The 23699-nt window shown below is 32.5% G+C and overlaps 2 protein-coding genes across 2 annotated transcripts in view; one reads left to right on the top strand and one right to left on the bottom strand.

Moving 5' to 3' along the window:
• The first annotated feature begins 1771 nt into the window (after window positions 1-1771).
• Window positions 1772-2179, top strand: LOC124924409. The gene has a single exon (XM_047464452.1). It carries the CDS (start codon window positions 1772-1774, stop codon window positions 2177-2179), a length of 408 nt encoding a protein of 135 aa, XP_047320408.1.
• Window positions 2180-2271: 92 nt separating this feature from the next.
• The window catches only part of LOC124924408 (agamous-like MADS-box protein AGL104), a 32006-nt gene continuing 10578 nt past the window's right edge, over window positions 2272-23699 (bottom strand). Inside the window, exon 11 of the mRNA XM_047464451.1 lies at window positions 2272-2369. Coding sequence (XP_047320407.1) covers window positions 2272-2369 — 98 coding nt within the window. The remainder of the gene's footprint in view (window positions 2370-23699) is intronic.

Raw genomic sequence — 23699 nt, 5'->3', positions numbered from 1 at the left:
ATTTTAATAAAAATGCCCAAAGTATTGACATAGGATTTTTAGTTAGAAAGCATCTGAACAAATCTAAACATTTGAGATAATCTCAGGTTTTGTCAATTTTGAAATTGTGAACAAAATATTTCATTCATTGATCTAATCATGTTTGCTCTAGATGAAGTATCTATTGAGCATATCAAGGTTGATTGGGGCTGAAAGGTCCTCTCCGTCTAGGGTTTCCAATCGAGTTGCATTTCCTAACAGAACCTTCCTAATGAGATAGGGTCCTTCCCATGTAGTTTAAAACTTTCCCCTAGGGTCTATTATCTATATATTCTTCTTGAGGACTAAATCGCCTTCTTAGATATTCAGAGATTCTACTTTCTTGTTGAACGCTCTAGCCATCCGACTTTGATATATCTGAGTATGGCATAGAACACCTAATCTTTTGTCTTCCATTAAGGCTAGACTTACACCAATATTCCACCACCACTTGACTCTCAAGGAAAAATCTCAAAGTAGGGAAACTGATTTGGATTAGTTGTACGACATCCATGTTGTGGTGAAAACTATCACCCTAAGAATGAAATCAGAATAATAGCAACTATAGTGGAATGCAGGACAATGGCGTAAAAGTAAAAAAAGAATAAAATAACGACATAAGAATCTTATTCAGGTTCAGACCAATAATGTCCTTTGTCCTGCTTATGAATAATCGTTTCAATATAGTTATAACGGGGTTTACAAACTCTAAGTCTCTCTATTTGTTCTTGATTTTAGTCTATTGGGTTAAGATTTTTAATTTATTTAAAATAATTTTACAATTTTGATTTTGATGATTGATGAAATAATTTTTAACAATTAATGGATAAAACTAAGTTCAATAATTGTTAGTTATATCAAATATATAAATATATATTTAAATATTAACAACTTAAGTGGTGTAGTGGTAAGAATGTTCACTTGTCACACAAGTGACCTGAGTTCGACAACTGACAGCAGAGTTTAGTAAATGAATGAATGCCACGTATTGAATATCTCTCTATTGTATTTCTAGTACAAGATCAGAAGATATTCGACGCACTACATGTTCGGCAACGATCAAATTACACAAGTTTGATTTCTTGAATCAACTTACTCTCTCTCTAAATATTTTATTCTCAAGTGTATTTTGTAATTCACTACGTGAAGTTGAGATAAGTTACTGGATTATTTGATAGTCATTAACAGTGTGTTGTAAGTTGAACAGAGGGTGTTCTATTCAACAGTGTGTGTGTTAGGAGTTCAAAACAGGCGGTCAATTAAGTCTTGGGTTTCTAGGTTTGTGTAGTGTGTTATATACAAATCAAAGTCTTTTAGTGAATATCCTTCCAGTTGAGGAAGAAGGGGTGACGTAGAGGATTTACTTCAAACATCCATAAAAAAACCATGTGTTCTTTACTTTCTGCCATTTATAGTCAGTTGCGTAAAACTTCAAATTCGATGAACATTTCCGCACTTAAATCTGTTTCAAAAGTTTGGAAGATTTGCAAAGAATAGAAATAGATATTAATCCCTCACATGATTATTATCAAAGAATTTATCATAAGTTGTTCACAATAGTCAGATCCTAGTCTCTATTGTTAACATTGATCCCAACAAATGGTATCAAATCCTCATTTTGTAATCTCAAGCACCAATAGGAATCTGAATCATGTCTATGGCTATCATCAACAAGGTTCCCATGTTCCCAGAGAAACACTATGTCGTGTAGAAGGCGAGAATCCACGCTTATCTAGCTGCCATAGATGATGACATGTGGTTTATCATCACCGAAGGTCCGTTAAAGATTGAGAAGGCTAGATCTAAGTGGACCTATGAAGATAAGAGAAAGAACAACCTCGAAAACATAGCAAAAGACATTCTCTACAAGATATTGGATGACAACATGTTAAACAAGATCATCACATGCTCCACTACCAAATATATTTGGGAGAAACTGACTCAACTGTGTGAGGACAATGAGCAAACTAAAGAAAATAGACTCATGGCTGCCACACAGCAGTTCAATAACTTGAAGATGCGTCCTAGAGAGACGACGACTAAGTTCGATGAAAGATTCAACAAGATTATCACCACTCTTTCCACCTTGGGCAAGACTTACAACAACAGAGATGTTGCAATTAAAGTTACGCGTGCTCTGCCCAGGGAGTGGGATATCTAGACGATGGCGATGAGAGAATCTAAAGACCTCAACAAGATGGAGCTCTATGATTTGCTAGCCGATTTTGAAGGCCTACGAGTTTGAAATAAACTCTAGGAACGAAGAGGAGTATTCCACATCTGCCATCTACTGTTAAGACTGATGTCGAGCATATCAGCAACGACGCCATGACTCTCTTCGTGAAGAAACTCTGCAATTTCACGAGAAGTGCAATCCTAACTCAAACTCTTCAAATAATAATGATAATGATAAGAGTAATTATAAGGCTAACTTGAAATATTTTAACTGTGATGAACTAGGACACTTCAAGGCGAAAAGTAGCAAGCCGAAGCGAGATGAGAAAAAAAAGATGAGAATAAGAACAAGAAAGAGCTAAAGAGTCTCATAGAGGCTGAAAGCAAAGCCAAGTGGGCCGACAGAGACTCAGATGATTCATCATCCAACGATAGTGATGATGAAGAAGCCACTTGCCTCATGGAAAAAGAAGAAGTTGACTCTGAGGTATTTGATTTCTCCTCTGAAGAATTCTCAAGAAATCAGTTAACTACTACACTCAATGACATGTTCATTGAGTACAAGAAACTGTCAGACTCTTTTAATAAAATAAATTTGAAAAACAAATTTGACAGCTCTTCTTCATCTCAAAACAATGATTCTGAAGTTTTTGAAAAAAATGGATGAGCTCTCATCTGAGAATGAGAAGCTCAAGAAAAAGGTTCAAACACTGTTTTCTAAAAACCAACGTTTCACTTATGTGGTTAGTTCCTAGACAAGGTCTGGAGAAGCAGTCATACAACAAATAAGTATGATGAGGCCTACCGGATGCAAATCCGGTTTAGGATTTGACAATTCTATCCCAGACCAGTCATCTAAGAAGTTAAACCCAATGGAAGACAAGCTTAAGGCTATAAGTTTTGTCAGGGGTAGTTTAACTAATAAAGGAACTTATCCAAGCTGTAAGGACTTAACCTTTAAGGATGATATAATTTATGTAAATCCAACTTCAAGCTGGCTGAATCCCGAGAGAAGGGAAACCAACTGGTATGGCAAAGAAAAACTTGATAGAAAGTTAAGAATTTTTTACCAAACTTCATCTTTTTAAAGTTAAGGAATCATCAGCAGGCAGAGAGTAGTCTGTCAAATACTCTATACACACACAACGGGAAATCCATAAAAATAATCAAAGTATGGATTTCCAAAGAACTAATAAGCCATGGACCCAAAGAAAAATGGGTACCAGATTTGTTATTGTCTTTGAATTTAGGTAAAACAGGAAAGCAGCTTGGAAGAGTCAAACGACATCTGGACAATCGGCTACTCGGACATAACATATGACAATCAACAGCCTAAAGTGACTAACATCTTTATAAAGCTACTTCCCGAGTCTAAGTTTTCTTACCTTAGAAATAGTTTTAGGATTGTTAGATTACGATAATGCCTAGATTATGTTTAAATCATGAACTCACCTGATTTTGATAATTTAGCTTAAATAATCAAAAATGGAGAAATTGTTGGGTTAAGATTTTTAATTGATTTAAAATAATTTAACAATTTTGATTTCGATGATTGATGAAATAGTTTTTGATAGGGATGGCAATGGGTACCCGTATACCCGATACTCGTGGGTACCCGGTGGTCGGGTTCGGGTTTGGGTATTTTAAATCGAACTCGGGGATGGAGATTGAAAATGATTACCCGATCGGGTTCGGGGATGGGGAGTGTGCAAAACCCAAACCCGATACCCGAAATATTAATATTATATATATATATATTAAAAATTAAATTGACTTTTTAAATTTCAAATCAATATCATCATTATAAATTTACATTAAATATATTAATTAATTATATCAACACTCAACCACCCACTCCCCACGCCATAATTAATTTAATTTATAAAATCCTCATGACTCTTAATCTTCCTTTTTTAATAACAAATTTTATTTCTCTCTATTCATTTCTTATTTTTAAGATTAACATCTCTTATCTCTCTTTTGTTTTAACATTTTTTCTAATTTTTGTTGAACTTCTCTCTAATTCTTGTTGATGTTTATCTATGTATATTGTTCAACTTCTACAATATAACTATACAAGTAAATAATATTTTCATATGTATTTTTAATATTTAGTATTTAGTATATTAGAAAATAATAAATAAAAATTCATATTTTAATTGGGTAATGGGGTACCCGGCGAATCAGGGATGAGGATACAAATAGATATACCCGTCGGGTTCGGGGTCGGGGATGGGTAATAAAATAAAAATCGGGTTCGGGGATGGGTACTTCACTGCCCGGCGGGTAGGGTATCCGTTGCCATCCCTAGTTTTTGATAATAAATGGATAAAACAATGTTCAATAATTGTTACTCATATCAAATATATAAATATATATTTAGATATCAACATCTTAAGTGGTGTGGTGGTAAGTATACTCGTCTGTCACACGGGTGACCTGGATTTGAATCTTACCAGGTGCATAATTAATAATTAGAGTTTTATTAATTTGCAGGAACAACTCAAAGTCAATGCGCGCGAGCAGACGTCTCAAAGTCAACGCGTAGTTAGACGAGGGCGTCTCACATGAGCAGATGATGTCTAAGCGTAGTTAGACGATGGCGTCTAACTTGAGCAGATGACGTCTAAGTCAAATTAGATGAGGTTGTCTAACTTGAGCAGATGGCGTCTAAGTCTAATTAGATGAGGGCGTCTAATTAAATGGACGTCTAAGATATAAGATGATCTGATGGCATCTAAGATGAGCAGATGGACGTCTAAGATGAGGCATCTAAGTAGATGGACGGCTAAGATAATCAAATGGCGTCTAAGATGAGTAGATTCTTAATTTAAGATGATTAGATGGCCTCTAAGATGAGTAGAGGGTGTCTGAAGGCAGATAAGCTTCTAGACAGCTGGTAGTAGAGATCTTTAGACAATTGGCAGTAGAGCTTAACAAATGAATTAATTTCACATAGTGGATATCTCTATATTGTATTTCCAATACAAGACAAGATTAGAGGATATTCAGCGCGCTACCTGTTCTGTATGGCCACGATCAAATTACTCAGAGTTTGCTGTACTCTCATACTATAGGCGGCCGTCCAACGGACACATGCCACGTGTCCAAAAAGTGGATTTGACCGTTTGTACTTTTCAAGTATAAATAGCTGACTAAGGACAACGGACGAATTATTGGCTGGAATCACAAGACAGAAGCTGGAGCTCTCTCTCATTGAATCACCAAATTTCTACAAGTTTGATTTCTTGAATCAACTTACTCTCTCTCTAGATATTTTATTCTCAATTGTATATTGTAATTCACTATGTGAAGTTGAGAGATAAGTAACTAGACTATTTGATAGTCATTAACAGTGTGTTGTAAGTTGAACAGGGGGTGTTCTGTTCAACAGTGTGTATTTTAGAAGTTTCAAAATAGACGGTCAATTAAGTCCTGGGTTTCTGGGTTTGTGTAGTGTGTTCTATACAAATTAAAGTCTTCTAGTAAATATCCTTCCAGTTGAGGAAGAAGGGGTGACATAGGAGGGTTTACTCCGAACATTCATAAACAAACCATGTGTTATTTACTTTCTGCCATTTATAGTTAGTTGTCTAAAGCTTCAAATTCGACGAACATTTTCGCACTTGAATCTGTTTCAAGAGTTTGGAAGATTTGCGAAGAATAGAAACATATACTAATCCTCACATGATTATTATCGAAGAATTTATCGTAAGCTGTTCATAATAGTCAGATCCTAGTCTATATTGTTAACACCAATCCCAACATAGTCTCAACCCTCTTTTTGTTTACAATATATATATAGACTTTTAAAATTAATAATTATTGTAAAGATCATGTGATATCATTAACATCTCCACCATGATATGATCTCGTGGGAATTTAGTTGAAATTTCCATAATAATACGATTTCATTTACATTTTCACCATTATCTGATTTCATGCCTTTTTGAATCCATCAAATAATTGCACATATATATTCATTTCCATTTTTTTACCTAACATTGAGGCACACCAAATTGGATCTCAAAACCTTAGGCCTAATTCCACACATGTCATAGACCAATATGAATGGGGTCTTGTTTCTTAACATTCGGATAGTCGTCTGATATCCCCATAGAGTGTATGAAAGTTTCTTGTGTCAATCATTGTACAACTAATTTATCTTATTAATGATCGTGATTTCATTCTTATTTGTCGCTTCCACAACAATATTTATTTTAAGGACGATAGGGCAACGACTTGTGATATTAGATGTGGTGTTCGTCTAATACTTTGAGTACTTCTCCTTGAAAGTGACGACTATTGTCTAATATCAAGGCATGAGTAACTCCATACCGAGCTATGATGTTCCGTATGAACTTAGAAATGTGTGAAGACTTCAATACGTTGTAAGATGTTTCCTCGACCCACTTGGTGAAGTAGTCAATAACCATGAGAATGAACTCGTGTCCGTTCAAAGCATGATGCTAGATCTTACCGATGATGTTGATTCCCCAAGTAGAGAATGGTCATGGTGACATCATGTTGTATAACAAGGATGTCGGAGTATGCTTCAAATTGACGATGACTTGACATTGATAACATATCTTGACGTAGGACACACATTCTTGCTCCATGTTTTACAAGTAGTAGTCGAAACAAATAATCTTCCTAGCTAACGTTATTCCATTCATGTGTGGGCCACATGTCCATGTATGAACCTTGTCTATGATATTGACTATTTCGAATTGATCGATGCATATAATGTTCTTTTCATCGATATAATTTCCCGGCTAGTAACACATAATTAGTAGCGTATTGGTGTAAACCCTCTTATCTTTCTTCTAGAAGTGCGAAGGATACTCATTGTGCTCGACATACTTTTGCAAAGGCTCAAATCACGCTTTAGGAATCACATTTGTGTTGGCTATCACTTTTTTCTTGAAGTCCCACTTATTTTTTGTCGGATATGTAAATTCTTGATCTTGATTCCTTGTAGGATTTGCATCATAGATGCTAGTGTGGCCAAGGCATCGACAAATTAATTTTGACTCCTTGGGACATGCGTGAATGTCACGAGCTCAAATTTGGATATCAAGTTTTATAAGTGCTAGTGAGAGGGCTTCATGTTTTCTCCTTTCACTTGTCAGTTTCTCTGAGTTTGTGAGATGACCAAAGTGGAGTCACCTACCACTTCTACACATCTAACTCCCATCTCGTGGGCTATCTTTAGACCAATATAAGCATGCCTCGTACTCAATTTTGTTGTTTGTCTCGGATACTCGAGTTTGACAAAATTAGGCTTCAAGGTGCACAATAGATCAATGAGAAAGATCCGACGTTGTAGCATTCATTTCTTGATGCTCTGTCAAAAAGCTATCTCGTCTTCGCATTCCACCTCGTTAGGTTAATCCACTAGAAATTTGATGTAATGCTTGCTTTGATATATTTATGAACTATGTACACGATGTTGTACTCTAAGATCATCATCATCATCCATTTTTCTAGCCTAGGCGATATTAATGTCTTTTAGAACTTGTCACAGATTGGGTCTAACATCGACACCAATTTTATCACATGTGATTGCATATAATGCCTTACCCTTTTGGTAACCCAAGCTAAGGCCCGACACACTTTATCCACCGATGAATAGTCAATCTCATAGTTTGTCATTCACTTGATCACATAGTAGACTACCATCTCAATTTTGTCTTCGTTCTCCCGAGCTAACAAGCTTCCAATCATAGTTTACGCCACTATCAAATAGAGGATTAATGGAACACCTAACATTAAAGGCATCAATATTAAAGGAGTATTGAGGTACTTGATCTTCTCAAATGCGTTTTGACAAGCATCGCCCTAGACAAACCTTTTGTCCTTCCTAAAAAATGAACAAAGGGTCACATGTCATGTTTAACCTTTTGACTTATATACTGGATTTTACCTAGAATGTATTGCACTTCTTTCTCACTTTGAAGAGTGACATAGCCGTGATACCCTCAACCATTATTGGATCAACCTCAATGTATCGTTGTGTAATGAGGAAGCCTATCATGTTCTTTACTATCACTCCAAACGTGCACTTCATTGAATTGAGGCTTAGTTGGAACTTACCCATTCATTGAAGGAACCTATTGAGGTTCTACATGTGGCCTTCTCGATCTCGTGACTTTATAATCATATTGTAAATGTAAAAGTCTACCTCTTTGTAGATAATATCGTGTAAGATCATTGCGGTCGCTCGCTAGTATGTAGCCCCATCGTTCTTCAAACCGAATGACGTGACTGAATAATAAAATGTTCACTCTATCGTCTTCTTTTCTATAAATTTTTAGGACTTGACGCCATTAATGATTTTTGGTTGATTCAGTCCACTTGAAACTTCCACCGACTCAGGAATGTTATAAATACACCCTGAGTTATTCCAAAGCCAAGGAATCCACTCTCCACCTTCAAATCGAAGAAAACAAAAAACATCTGCCATTAAAGCTTCAAGCTTTCATATTTTTCAATTTTTCTGTTCCAAACCTTAAAACTTGGATATGAGCATCCTAAAAATTTCCTTAAAGATCAAAGAGTGTTCTCCCATCCTTGGTAATGTCCAATCACCCTCTAATTCATATATACAGTTTGAATTTGAAATTTTTATATTTCGAATTGTATAAGCTTGTATGCTTTTTGTTTATGGTATTTTATGGTTTGAAATCATTCCTTGGATCATTTATAATTTTCTAGATATGATAGAACCAATCAATCAACCAACCTAAAATAAAAAACACCCAAATTTAAATTAAAAAAAACATGTTTACTGTTCTTGGGCTAATTCTCTTCAATCACAGCCTAGAAAGCTTCCCAACATGATTATAATCATGTTGGGAAACTATTTGGATCATGTTTGATCAAAATCAAAAATTCAAAATAATTGAAATTTTTGAGTTCTTGATTTGGTCAAAACGAACAGCCAGTGCTCTTGTTTTGATACCAATCAAGTATATGAGATATAAGGAAGGTATTGGTTAACTCATTTCTCTTCAAAACAACTTTGAAATCAAAAATGAAAATTTTGATCATAAACTATTTTGAATGATTTGATTATCATATAGATTGATTAATACATTGAGATGATGATCAACCTATTCTTAGGAGCTTTGTGAAGCTACCCAAGCTCTAGGATTAAAGAATCCGAGCTTAAAACAAAGTTTTTCAAAATTGAACATTTGTGTTCTTAAGTACCAAGGCTTGTTAGCCTAGGATCGAGATATCTGACCGAGGATTCTCGGTCATGACCGAAAGGTCAAATTGAAAAATCTTGAGGCTAGGACCGTGGAGTCCAACCGAGAATTTCAATAGGACCGAGAAGTCCAACTGATGTTCTTGAACTAGGATTGAGAGGTCCGACCGATGTTCTTGAGCTAGGACTGAGAGGTCCGACCAATATTTTTGAGCTAGGACTGAGAGGTCCGACCGATGATTTTTACACCTAATCGAGAGGTTAGACATTGGACCGAGCACTCTTGAACCCATAACCAAGAGGATCGATTGAAAAAAACTAGGACCGAGGAATGTTGACCCTAACCTAGAATTCCCTAATCATAGACCGATTAACTTAGCCAAAGTTAACTTAGGACGGGTGGGTTTGTACACGTTCACCAAGAATTTAAGCTAAGGAGCGAGATTCCTTAACACCTCGATCGAGGAACTTTGATGCTCCAAACGAAGATCTCGAGTTTCGATCGAGAGGCTCCTCGACCCGGACCGAAGGTCTTTTGACTACGACCGATAAAATCGAACCCGAGACTAGGGCTCCGGTCCTAAGGCGTGTTTGGTTCACTTTTCAAAATCCAAAAATTATTTTTGTAATTTTAGAACCCCAAACCATTTTCTAAAAATATTAATAATTAGAAAATGCTTACAAAATAATTTTGGGATATTTTCCACAAAAAATATTTTGATAAAGACTTGTTTGGTGTTTATTTCTAAACCCTAATACCTTTAAAAATGACTGGTGTTCTTTAGGTACTTTCCTTCCTAAGCGATCATCAGTAACATGTACCAACAATTAAATATTATTTTTATAATATTTTAAATAACACACAAACTTTATGCATGCTTAGGACTAGAAGAATGATCGGTAAATTAAATGTTATACAATCTATTTTTAAAAGCCAAATTTATTAGTAGAGACAGTTTTTAAAATGGGTACGGAAGAAAAAGTGTGAAAGCCGTTTCCCGAGTATCACTAAACTACGAACTAAAAGAAATTATGGTCGATACGTTTATATACGTGTGCCAACTTTTATTGATTTTCAAAAAATTAATTGACGACTCTGTTTCAAAATAAATAATCTTTTAAATTAATTATGTTTAACTAATTTAAACTCAAGGATTTCTAAAAACTCAAACTGTGATTTGATTATTGTAAATCTCTGGATTATTTAAAATTAAACCCCAAAATTAATTATTTTTTTAATTAATTTCAAAAACAGTTAAGGATCATTTAAAAATATTTTATTTTAAATGGAAATCCTAACACGCAAATCGATATTGAAATTCTCGAACCTCGATCTTTTTCGCAAAACTTGACAATGAAAGGTTTTTCCGAGGGTTACAATTCGAATTCTTTTTTTTAGCATTTTATAAAATAATTTCTTGACTACATGAGGCGGCACCTATATTTTCTCATAAAATTATGAAAAATAAGTTTACTGTAATAACACTACTCACAATTAGAGATTTTTTTTCAAATAAGTTTGATGTTTGGTGAAACGTAAAAAAGGGCATTAGCACTTTATCGCACATGCTAGTGAAATTGATGGTCTCCACTACGTATATCTTGGCCACTATTTTAATTTTTTTTTACACATATTTTTTTTTAACTTATTCATGCTAAGCAGTGGCGGACCTACAAGGGGGCCTTGGGGGCCCGGGCCTCCCCAAACCAGGATAAAACTTTTAAGATATTATATATATATTTATCAAATAAGGCTTTGCTTGAGTGGTTTTGGAGCTGGAATGTATAGTAGAGGTCAGGTAATCAAACTCTGCCTCTAACATTTCTTTAATTATAACTTTATTTTATATAAACACTATTTTATTTTATATAAACACTATTTTCTAATATTTATAATAAACTAACCCTTCCTTTTATAAAAATTAATAAAAAAAACTAATTCATAATTATAGTATTCTAATTTCAAATATAATTTTATTAAAGTAATTATTATTAATATTTTATTTTATACAAAAAAATATTTTTTAAAATACAAGTAATTATTATTAATATTTTATTTTATACAAAAATTTTTTTCTAAAATACAATATTTATAATAATACATAAATTTTAGTTAATATATAAATAACATTTATTTATATAAGTTAAAATATAAAGAATTATATATAAAATAATAAAAATCATATAATATTATTATTTATTTTAAAACTAAATTTATATTATAATTTATTTATATATATATATTTTATTAATTTTATTAATTTTAATATAATTAATAATACAAATTACTTATAAATATAAGGGTAAAATAACCATTTATATAAATATAAGGGTAAAATATTATTTTATATTTCTTAATTTTAAATTAATTTTAAATTATTTCAACAAATAAATGTATTTGTTAGATTTTATTTAGGGGTTGTGACACATATTTATTTTTAATCATTTTTTTTATGTAGGATATAGAATAATAAAGATGTTCTATAAACGAATTTGTACTTCTACATCACATGACCAGCATGAGTCTTCTCAATCAATTAATGAGCCTACTAATGAGTCTAATATTACTGATCAAATATACATGGTTAGAATATATAGCATATCAAAAGATGCATCATTTTATTTTTGGTGTTATCTTTTCAAAGCTTTAAATAAAAAAAACATAGATGAGACATTTATAGGAGATGAGTACAAAAATTGGAAAAGAGCATTAGAAAGATTCAATCGTCATACGAGAACTTCAAATAGTTATCATAATGAACCTAGAATTTAATTTGAATCATTTTAAGATCAAAGACATAACGTGAGAAACGTTTTACGTACACATGGTCGTGATATAGAAATAAATTATCACACATGTTTAACGACAATATTTGATGTAACGCGCTTTCTATTGAGGCAAGGATTACCTTTTCGAGGACATGATGAGTCAAGTAGTTCATCAAATAAAGGAAATTTTCTTGAATTGATTGATTGATATAGTCAACGTAATGAAGATATTTGTCTTCTTTTATACCGACTCATGGACAAGAATAATTTAGTAATTGTGCTTATTAGTATTTTTATATAATTATCGAGTAAAATTTTAATTAAAAAATGCATTTATTTGATAACCAAAAAATGCTACGTTATTAGGCATTTCCCCCGAGAAAATATTTCTGGGTCCGCCACTGATGCTAAGAATCTAGTTAGGTCTTATCCTATGTTTAAGGTGACATAGTAAATCAAAGATAATATACATAAACAAGAGTAAGTATATAAAATACCTAAATAGTTAGAAAATAGAAAAAAATATTTTTTTTATAGTCACAAATTTATTTACACAATATGTTAAATTTAAAGAAAATGAATTTGGTGTAATTTGACTTTGAAGATTTAATTTCATTTTGTTGTCATGTTTTTTTTTTTTTTTTTTTATGTTTCTTCATTATTGTCTTCTTGGTGTTATGCTCTTTTATTCTTTTTTTTTGTTTATTTAAAATTTGATCGTTTTTGCTTAAAATACTTTCTTTGAATGAAATAAATTAAATGATAGTCACTTGTAATCAAATATTTGCATACAAATAGAATTTTTTTTATTGAATGTAACATTTTTATTTTTTTAATTGTCACATATATATGTAACTCCCTAAAATAACCTTCATAGTTTTAATTCCACGAAAAAGCTCGAGGTTCGAGAATTTCAACCTCGGTTTGTATGTCAGAAATTTTCTTTTAAAATAAAACATTGTTTTTAAAAGATGTCGCTGCTTTCTAACAGCTTTTTGAAATGAATTAAAAATAATTAATTTTGGGGTTCAATTTTAAATAATCCGGGCATTTACGGAAATCAAATAACAATTTAATTTTTAGAATTCATTTGGTTTAAAAAAATTAAACATAATTATTTTAATAGATTATTTGTTTTGAAACAGAGTTGCCAATTAATTTTTTTTAAGTCTATAAAAGTTGGTGTAAATATACAATCGTATCGAACCAAGTATTCTTTTAGTTCTTAGTTTTTCGATACACAAGAAATGGCTTCCGTGCTTCATCTTCCGTACCCGCTAAAAAATGGTCTCTACTTATAAAGTTGACTTTGGAAAATTAGTTATATAACGTTTTATTTTACCGATTATTCTTCTGGTCCTAAGCATGCATAAGGTTTGTGCGTTATTTAAATATTGAAACAATAATATTTAAATGTTGGTACATATTGCTGATGATTACTTATGTTTTTATTGTTAGTCGGTTGCACGTTATGTTATGTATTTATTACTTTTTCTAAAACCCTTAACCTATGTTAAGTAAAAAGTAAAGTAAATAACAAAGACGTTATCATGATTCATTATGCACAAGTATATAGTTGTATTTTACATCGCTTACTTAGAATTAGACTAATAGTTCAACTTTTACTATAGGTGATGATGCTAAATCGCATTATGATGTTTAAGTGGAGTCGAATATAAGTGTGCTTGGCAAGGCATATAGACCTATAGAATACGTCAAATAAAGTATTTTTGTAGTTGTCATAGAATTGACAAATAGATTATGTAAAGATATTTTGTGATTAAATTTTGTAAGAAATAGACAATTTCGCTATGTTATGTTGTGGAAAAATTGTAACGAAATTAGAAGTGTAAATTATGGGGAGTTTGAATGCTTTTAATTTTCCTTCTTGAGAAAATTAGAAGATAAGAATGAATAGATATGACAAAAACAATAAAGTTTTAAAAACTATTTCTTTTACAAGTAATACTTACCAAACCTGCATGTTTCTTCAAAAATATTTTAATACTAAATGTCGAGTCTCGTGACAATCTTTAGGTCGTTACAAAGGATACTCAATCGGATCCCACGGTCCTAGGCTAACAAGCCAGGGTCCTAATGAACATCAAGGTTCATTTTTTTTAATTCGTTTTTTTAGCTTTAATTCTTTGATCCAAGAGATTGGGTAACTTCACAAAGCTCCCATCAACATGTTGATCATCATCTCAAGGTATCAGTTGACCTAGATGATGATCAATTTACTCAAAACAGTTTATGATCAAAAAATAAGTTTTTGATTTTAAAGTTGTTTTAAAGTGTAAGGAGCTATCCATTAACTTCATTATACAACTTATATTTGATTAGTACCAAAACAAGAACACTAGTTTCTTGTTTAAACCCATTCAAGAAATCAAAATTTCAATTGTATTTTGAAAATTTTGATTTTGATCAAAATGATCGGAATGGATCCAACATGATCCAAACAATTGTCCAACATCATTACAATCATGTTGGAAAGATTTATGGGTTGTGATTCAACAGAAGTAGCCAAGAACAACTATAAACACTAAAAATTTAAATCTCAATTTATAAAATTAAAATATTTATTTGGACTTCTTTTTGAATAAATGAAGTCAAAATAATTAACCCCATGGCCAAAAACTAATTAAAACAATTAATTTATTATTGTAATAATTAAAACCTAATTAATTAAGAAAAATAGTCAAAATAGTCAAAATAAAATTATTTAAGATAAATGTTGTACTCATTTATCTAAAAATAATTTTAAAAAAATCAAGGGAGAAAAATAAATAATTTAGAATGAATTGTTGTACCCATTAAATCTAAAACAATTATTTATTTAAAACCTAAAAATATTTTAAAAGAATAAATTAAATTGGTAAAATATTTGCCATGTTTATTTTAATATTTTGTATATTTAAAAATATAAAAATTAAATCCAAAAGGGTGAAAAAAATTAATTTCAAATAAACCTTTAAGATTTTAAATAAAAATAAATCAGTAATCCACTACGACCGAAACTAGAAAGGTTCGCTGCAACAGAATTCGTGGTCATCGGATGAGCGCTAGATTTTTATCCAACATCCAGGTGCGCTCTGCGTAACCCATTGTAGTAGAGGAGACGTGTTTCCGGGTCACAGAAGATCAAGAGACGACCGATAGCTAGAACACTAACGGGTCGCCCGAACGCCAACGACGTCAAGACTGAATGCCACGACGCCAAAAATACGACATCGTTTTGGCTCTGATCTTCATCGTGACGCGAAACAGATAAGCTCTGGTGATCCGTGATAATCTTAACATTTTAGAACTCAACCATTGGTCCACAAAATGAGCTGATTCAAAGCCCAGAATAATCACCCTACGATGGTGATCATTCTCCCTATAAGAATAGGCTTCGTTATTGCCTATTCCAGCGACTATAAGCTAAGAACAGTCAAAAGACATTAATGACTATGATTGATTCAACCCACTTGGCTTCCCCAACCGACTTAGGATGAGTATAAATACCACCCTCAAGTCATTCTGAAGCTAATGAACCAACATAACACCCTTAAATCGAAGAAAAGAATCCATCATTAAAGCTTCAAAGCTTCAAAGCTTCAGATTTTTCAATTTTCTATTTAAGGCCTCAAAGATTGGATCCGAGCATCCTGAACGTTCCCTAAGGATCAAGGAGTTTTCTTTAATCCTTGGTAAGGTTCCAATCAACCTCTAATTCATATTTACAGTTTGAATTTGTAGTTTTTATATTTAAAACTACATAAGCTTGTATGATTTCTATTTATGGTGTTTTATGCTTGAGAATTCATCCCTATATAAATTTATAAACTATTGGATAGGATAGAACCGATCAATCGATGTAAATAACAAAACCCAAATTTGAATTTAAAATAAAAAACGGGTTTGTCGTTCTTGGGTTAATTCAATCGAATCACATCCCATAAAGCTTCTCAACGTGATTGTAAACATGCTGGGCAACTATTTGGATCATGTTTCATTCATTCAATCATGTTTCATAAAAATCAAAATTTTCAAAAATAATTAAAATTTTGATTTCTTGAATTGGTTAAAACGAACATCTAGTGTTCTTATTTTAGACCCAATAAAGTATATGTGATGTAAGCAAGCTATTGGATAACTCCTTTCACTTCAAAACAACTATTAAATCAAAAACCCAAATTTTGATCACAAACTATTTTGAACAAATTGACCATCATCCTGATCAATTGATACCTTGAGATGATGATAAATATGTACTAGGGATTTTAGTGAATTTACCCAAGCTCTTAGATCAAATAATTAGAGCTACAAAAACTAATTTAAAAAATTAACATTGGACTTCTTGAGGACCAAAGCTCTTAGCCTAAGATCGAGATATCCGACCGAGGATCCTCGGTTCAAACCAAAAACTAGGACCGAGAAAAATCGAACCTAGGACCTAGAGGTCTGACCGAAGTTCTTAGCCTAGGACCGATGTTCTTAAGTTAGGATTAAGAGGTCCGACCGATGTTTTTAAGCTAGGAACGAGAGGTCCGATCAATATTCTTGAGCTAGGACCAGGAGGTCCGACCGAGAATTTTCACACATGACCAAGATGTCTGACATTGGGACCGAGAATCCCAAGCTTTGACCGAGTATCCAAATCCTTAGGACTAAGAGTCCCAAACACAAGACCTAGGAATTTAGCCCAAAGCTAGCCTAGACCGAGATGTTTATTCACTTGATCATGTTTGATCAAAATCAAAATTTTCAAAAATAATTGAAATTTTGATTTATTGAATTAGTCAAAACGAATAGTCAGTGTTCGACCCAGTCAAGTATATGTGACGTAAGGAAGATATTGGATAGCTCATTTCACTTCAAAACAACTATTAAATCAAAAATCAAATTTTGATCACAAACTCTTTTGAACAAATTGATCATCATCCAAGTCGATTGATACTTTGAGATGATGATCAACATGTCCTGGAAGCTTTGTGAATCTACCCAAGCTCTTAGATCAAAGAATTATAGCTAAAAAACTAATTTAAAAAATGAACTTTGGAGTTCTTGAGGACCAAGGCTCTTAGCCTAAGACCGAGAGATCCGACCGAGGATCCTTAGTTCAAACCAAAACCTAGGACCGAGAAAAATTGAACTTAAGACCTAGAGGTCTGACCAACGTTCTTAGCCTATGACTGATGTTCTTGAGCTAGGATTGAGAGGTCCGACCGATGTTCTTGATCTAGGACCGAGAGGTCCGATCAATATTCTTGAGCTAGAACCGAGAGGTCTGACCTTGAGACTGAGAATCCCAAGCTTTAACCGAGAATCCAAATCCTTAGGATCGAGAGTCCCAAACCCAAGAACTAGGAATTTAGCCCAAAGCTAGCCTAGACCCGAGATGTTTATACACCTCAAGTCCTCAACCAAGAAACCTACCCCAGGCTAGTCTAAGACCGATATGTTTTTACACCTAGACCAATAATATTAGCCAATAATCGAGAGTCCTTAGCACCTCGACCAAGGGACCCCGACACCTAGACTGAGGATCCTAAACATTGACCGAGAGGTCCCTTAACCTAGACCGAGAGTCTTTTGGCCTCGATTGATAAAAATGAACCCGAGCCTTAGGACTCTAGTCTTAAGGCCTGTTTTGTTCCACTTTCAAAATCTAAAATTATTTTTGTAATTTTGGGACACTAAATTATTTTCTAAAAATCCCGAAAAGTTAGAAAATGTATTTTAAACATTTTTGGGATATTTCTATAAATGCTCTGTTGATGTTTATCTCTTAATCGTAATGGCTTTAAAAATGACTGACATTCTTCAAGTATTTCTATCCTAGCGATCATCCGCAACAAGTACAAATGTTTTAATATTATTGTTTCAATATTTCAATTAGAGTAATGATAGGAAGAGAGAAAGATTTGTAGCGAATGGGACAGCGAAAGACGTGGAGTGCTGATTAGATTTGATGACTAGGTATTTATTTATTTTTCTTTTTTATATTCATTTAATAATTTTCTCTCTCTTCTCATTACATACATTTTTTCTCTTCATCTTAAATATGACACATTCAATAAAAAATTCAATTTTTATTATTAAAAAACACTTAATAATTTATCTCTTTAATTTTTTATTATTATAAATATATTTTTTTAAAATTATTGTACATGCCCACTCTAAACCTATAAACCGCATTTTAATTATTTCTCCCCTATAAACTGTATTTTAATTATTCCTCTCTTTCAATAATTATTTTCTTTTATTTATTAAAAAAATAAAATTTATTTTCAATAATAAAAATGTCTCAAATTAAAATAAATAATAATTAATTAGGAGAATAATAACATGGTATGTTAGTTGAATGTTGTTAGATCATCTCCAATCCACCTGCAAACTCATCTCCATAATAGGTTTTAGCCCTCCAACCTACATGCAAACTCAACTGCATTTTGAGTTTTTTTGCAAATTCTCTCTCTTCCATACCCAAATTTGCAAGGACATTATTCACATACTCAAAAGTTTTCAAAACTTTCATTTCAGTCCTTTTAGTTTTTTTTAATTAATTTACATAACTAATTTATATTTTAATTTGTTTACATATTTTATTTATTTATATAATTTATTTTAAGAATTGATAAATCGTTTATTTTATGTGTGGAAAGAATGTTTTAATAAGGTTTGTTTTGTTGTATTTTTTTGTTTGTGAAATATAATTTGTGTTTATTTAATAATGTTTAATTTGTTTTATGCAGTTGTTTAAATAATTGATTTATAATTAGAATTTAAAAGTAATTAATAAGTTGTTGTAATGTAATTTATATTCAATGCGTCATATTTAAGATAAAGAAATGCGTCATATTTAAGATGAGAGAAAATTTAAATAATGAGAAGAGAGAGAAAATTATTAATGAATATAAAAAATAAAAATAAATAAATACCGAATCATCAAGTCTAATTAGCACTCCACGTCGTTCGCTGCCCCATTGCTACAAATTTTTCGCTCCCCCTATCATTACTCTTTCAATTAATGCCAAAACTTAGAAGCATTACTATGATCAGAAGATAACAAGTTAAATCTCAAACGTTATGCAACCAATTTTCAAAAACCTAACTTTATAAGTAGAATCCATTTTAAAAACAGGTACAGAGGACATAGCGCGAAATGCTTTCCCGGGTATCACCAAACTTCAAACCAAAACGAATCTTTGATACAAATTATGTTTATACACGTACTCCTTTTTATTGATTTTTTAAAAATCAATTGACGACTTTGTTTTCAAATAAATAATATTTTCTTAAATTAATTATGTTTAATTAATTTAAATCGAATTTCATAAAAAATAAAATTATTATTTGATTACAGCAAATTCCTAGATTATTAAAATTTGAATAAAATAATTATTTTTAAATAATTGATATTAAAAAGCTGCCATGTGCAATCAAATTCTTTTAAAAATAATGTTTTATTTTATAAAGAAGTCTGACATGCAAACCAAGGTTGAAACTTTCAAACCTCGAGCCAGTCTGGGTCAACATGCCACGTGTTGACCATATGCGATGTTGTGGGATTCCTGGGGGTTACAATATCAAACCCATTTTTTGATTTTTGAAATTCAAAATTGAGTTTTTGTTATTTAGATTGATTGATCGGTTCTATCATATCTATATAGTTACTAAATGATCATATGATAAGTTTACATCCATAGAATACCATAAACAACAAATATATAAGCTTTTTCAATTTGAAATATAAAAATTAGAGGGTGATTGGATCCTTACCAAGGATTAGAGAACATTCATTGACCCTTAGGGAAGCTTTTGGGATGCTCAGATCCAAACTTTAATGCATGCAATACATTTTCAAAAACAATGGTGGATTTCTATAAAATCACGATTTTGGAGGGGAGGTTGGATTCTCTCGTTTGGGAATGACTTGGGAGGGGTATTTATACTATTCCAATGTCGGTGGAGGCTCCTAGTGGACTGAATCAGCCAAAAACTATTAATGAAATTTTGGTTGTTCTTAAGTCAACCCATCGAATATGAATGATTCTTCCCTATTTTGATAGGGAGAAATGATCACCATCGTAGGGTGATCATTTCAGGCTTTAAATGAGCCGAAATGGTGGACTAGCGGAGGAGTTCCAAAATGAGAAGATAAATCACGGGTCTTCATCCTTATCCTCGCGACGTCGCGATGAGGAAGACGATCGGAGACCAAAATGACGTCGTTTAATGCGCGTTTGGTATTCCGTTGGCGTTCTGTCAACGTTTAGGCCTTCTATTAACGTTCTAGCTAACAAGGTTAACATCATGTTAGTTGTTCTACTGCGACCCGGGCGCGGATTCCTTCATCTACATCCCGCTACATCCAGTTGAGCGCTCTAATGCGCTAGATGAGATTCTAGCGTCCATCTGATGGACGCGGTTCCTGCTCCAGGTTTTTCTTCTATTTTCGGGTACACCCGATTACAAATTTATTTTTATTTTAAAACCTTAAAGGTTTGTTTGAAATTGATTTTTCTTTCACCCTTTAGGTTTTAATTTTTATCTTTTTAAATACACAAAATATTAAAATAAATATGTCAAATATTTTACCAATTTTTTGGGTATATATTTTAGGGTTAATAAATAATTATTTTAGATGAAATGGACAAACAATTCATTCTAAATTATTTATTTTTGTCTCTTAATTTTTCTAAAATTATATTTAGATAAATTAGTTGAATATTTATCTCAGATAATTTTATTTTTATTATTTTGATAATTTTCCTTAAATCACAATAATTAGTTAATTAATTGTTTTAATTGTTTGATTATTTTGATTTTATTTATTTAAAATAAATTAAAATAATTATTTTAATATTATAAATTGATGTAGATTTTTAGTGTTTACAACATACCGTATACTACTCTTTTGAAATTAAGAACATACGATGAGTTAGGATTGAGAGGTCCGACCGATGTTCTTAAGCTAGGACTGAGAGGTCCGATTGATATTCTTGAGCTAAGACCGAGAGGTTCGGCCGAGAATTTTCACATAGGACCAAGAGGTCTGACATTGGGACTGAGAATCCTAAGCTTTGACCGAAAATCCAAATCCTTAGGACTGAGAGTCCCAAACACAAGACCTAGGAATTTATGCCAAAGCTATCATAGACCAAGATGTTTATTCATTCGATCATGTTTGATCAAAATCAAAATTTTCAAAAATAATAGAAATTTTGATTTATTGAATTGCTCAAAAGAACAGTTAGTGTTCTTATTTTGGACTCAGTCAAGTATATGTGATGTAAGGAAGATATTGGATAGCTCCTTTCACTTCAAAACAACTATTAAATCAAAAATCCAAATTTTGATCACAAACTGTTTTGAACAAATAGATCATCATCCAAGTCGATTGATACTTTGAGATGATGATCAACAACATGTTCCTGGAAGCTTTGTAAATCTACCCAAGCTCTTAGATCAAATAATTATAGCTAAAAAACTAATTAAAAAATGAACTTTGGTGTTCTTGAGGACCAAGGCTCTTAACCTAAGACCGAGAGATCCGACCGAGGATCCTCGGTTCAAACCAAAACCTAGGACCGAGAAAAATGAGGTTCGACCGATGTTCTTGACCTAGGACCGAGAGGTCCGATCGATATTCTTGAGCTAGGACCGAGAGGTCTCACCTTGGGACCGAGAATCCCAAGCTTTGAGTGAGAATCTAAATCCTTAGGACCGAAAGTCCCAAACCCAAAACCTAGGAATTTAGCCCAAAGCTAGCCTAGAACAAGATGTTTATATACCTCAAGTCCTTAACTGAGAAACCTAGCCCCAGGCTAGTCTAGGACCGATAGGTTTTTACACCCAGACTAATAATATCAGTCAATGACCGAGAGTCCTTAGCACCTCGACCAATGGACCCTGACACCTAGATCGAGGATCCCGAATCTCGACCGAGAGGTCCCTTGACTTGGACCGTGAGTCTTTTGGCCTCGACTGATAAAAATAAACCCGAGCCTTAGGACTCTAGTCTTAAGGCCTGTTTTGTTCCACTTTTCAAAATCTAAAATTATTTTTGTAATTTTGGGACACTAAATCATTTTCTAAAAATCCCGAAAAGTTAGAAAATGTATTTTAAACATTTTTGGGATATTTCCAAAAATGCTCTGTATATGTTTATCTCTAAACCATAATGCCTTTAAAAATGAATGATATTCTTTAAGGATGGAAGTTTAAAACCGCCCCGCGAAAACCAAACCGAATTGCCCCGTTTGGGACGGTTTTTCCCCGAAACCGAACGTGGATGGGGCGGGGATGGTATTTGTGTCCCCCGCCCCAACCCGCCCCGATTTCACCCCGTTTTCAACCCGATTCTGCCCCGAATATCATAAACATAATTAAATATATTAAATCACCATTATATTTATTTATTTACTATATTTTATAAGAGTATTAAAATTATTTCTTTATAATAATATAAAATTTTAATATATTATAATATATATTATATTTAAAAAATTGTTTATATAATTTTATTGTATAATTTTTATTTATTTATTTTAAATAAAAATTATTAACGGTGCCCCACGGGATTCCCCGAAACCGAAAAAAACCGAACGGGGCGGGGATGGTATTAAAAAAATCTCCGAAATTAAAACGGGGCGGGGATGGTAATTGCATTCCCCGCCCCGAACCGCCCTATTGCCATCCCTAATATTCTTCAGGTATTTCCATCCTAGCGATCATCCGCAACAAGTACCAACGTTTTAATATTGTTGTTTCAATATTTCAATTAATGCCAAAACCTAAAAGCATTACTATGATCGGAAGAATAATAAGTTAAATCTCAAACGTTATGCAACCGATTTTCAAAAATCCAACTTTATAAGTAGAATCCATTTTTAAAACGGGTACGGAGGATATAGCGCGAAAATGCTTTCCCGAGTATCACCAAACTTCAAACCAAAACGAATCTCTAGTGTAAAAGATGTTTATACACGTACTCTTTCTTATTGATTTTTTTAAAATCAATTGACGACTCTGTTTTCAAATAAATAATCTTTTCTTAAATTAATTATGTTTAATTAATTTAAATCGAATTTCATAAAAAATAAATTATTATTTGATTACAGCAAATTTCTAGATTATTAAAATTTGAATAAAATAATTATTTTTAAATAATTGATATTAAAAAGCTGCCATGTGCTATCAAAATCTTTTAAAAATAATGTTTTATTTTATAAAGAAGTCTGACATTCAAACCAAGGTTGAAACTATCGAACCTCGAGCCAGTCCGGGTCCACATGCCACGTGTTGACCATATGCGATGTTGCGGGATTCCCGAGGGTTACAATATCAAACCCATTTTTTTGATTTTTGAAATTCCAAATTGAGTTTTGGTTATTTAGATCGATTGATCGGTTCTATCATATCTAGATAGTTTCTAAATGATCCTATGATAAGTTTACATCCATAAAACACCATAAACAACAAGTATATAAGCTTTTTCAATTTGAAATATAAAAATTAGAGGGTGATTGGA

The sequence above is a fragment of the Impatiens glandulifera genome, chromosome 2 (genome assembly GCF_907164915.1).
Source record: "Impatiens glandulifera chromosome 2, dImpGla2.1, whole genome shotgun sequence".
NCBI classification, from domain to species: domain Eukaryota; kingdom Viridiplantae; phylum Streptophyta; class Magnoliopsida; order Ericales; family Balsaminaceae; genus Impatiens; species Impatiens glandulifera.
The sequence above is the reverse complement of the archived record's forward strand: the minus strand, read 5'-3'. Positions and strand labels throughout refer to the sequence as shown.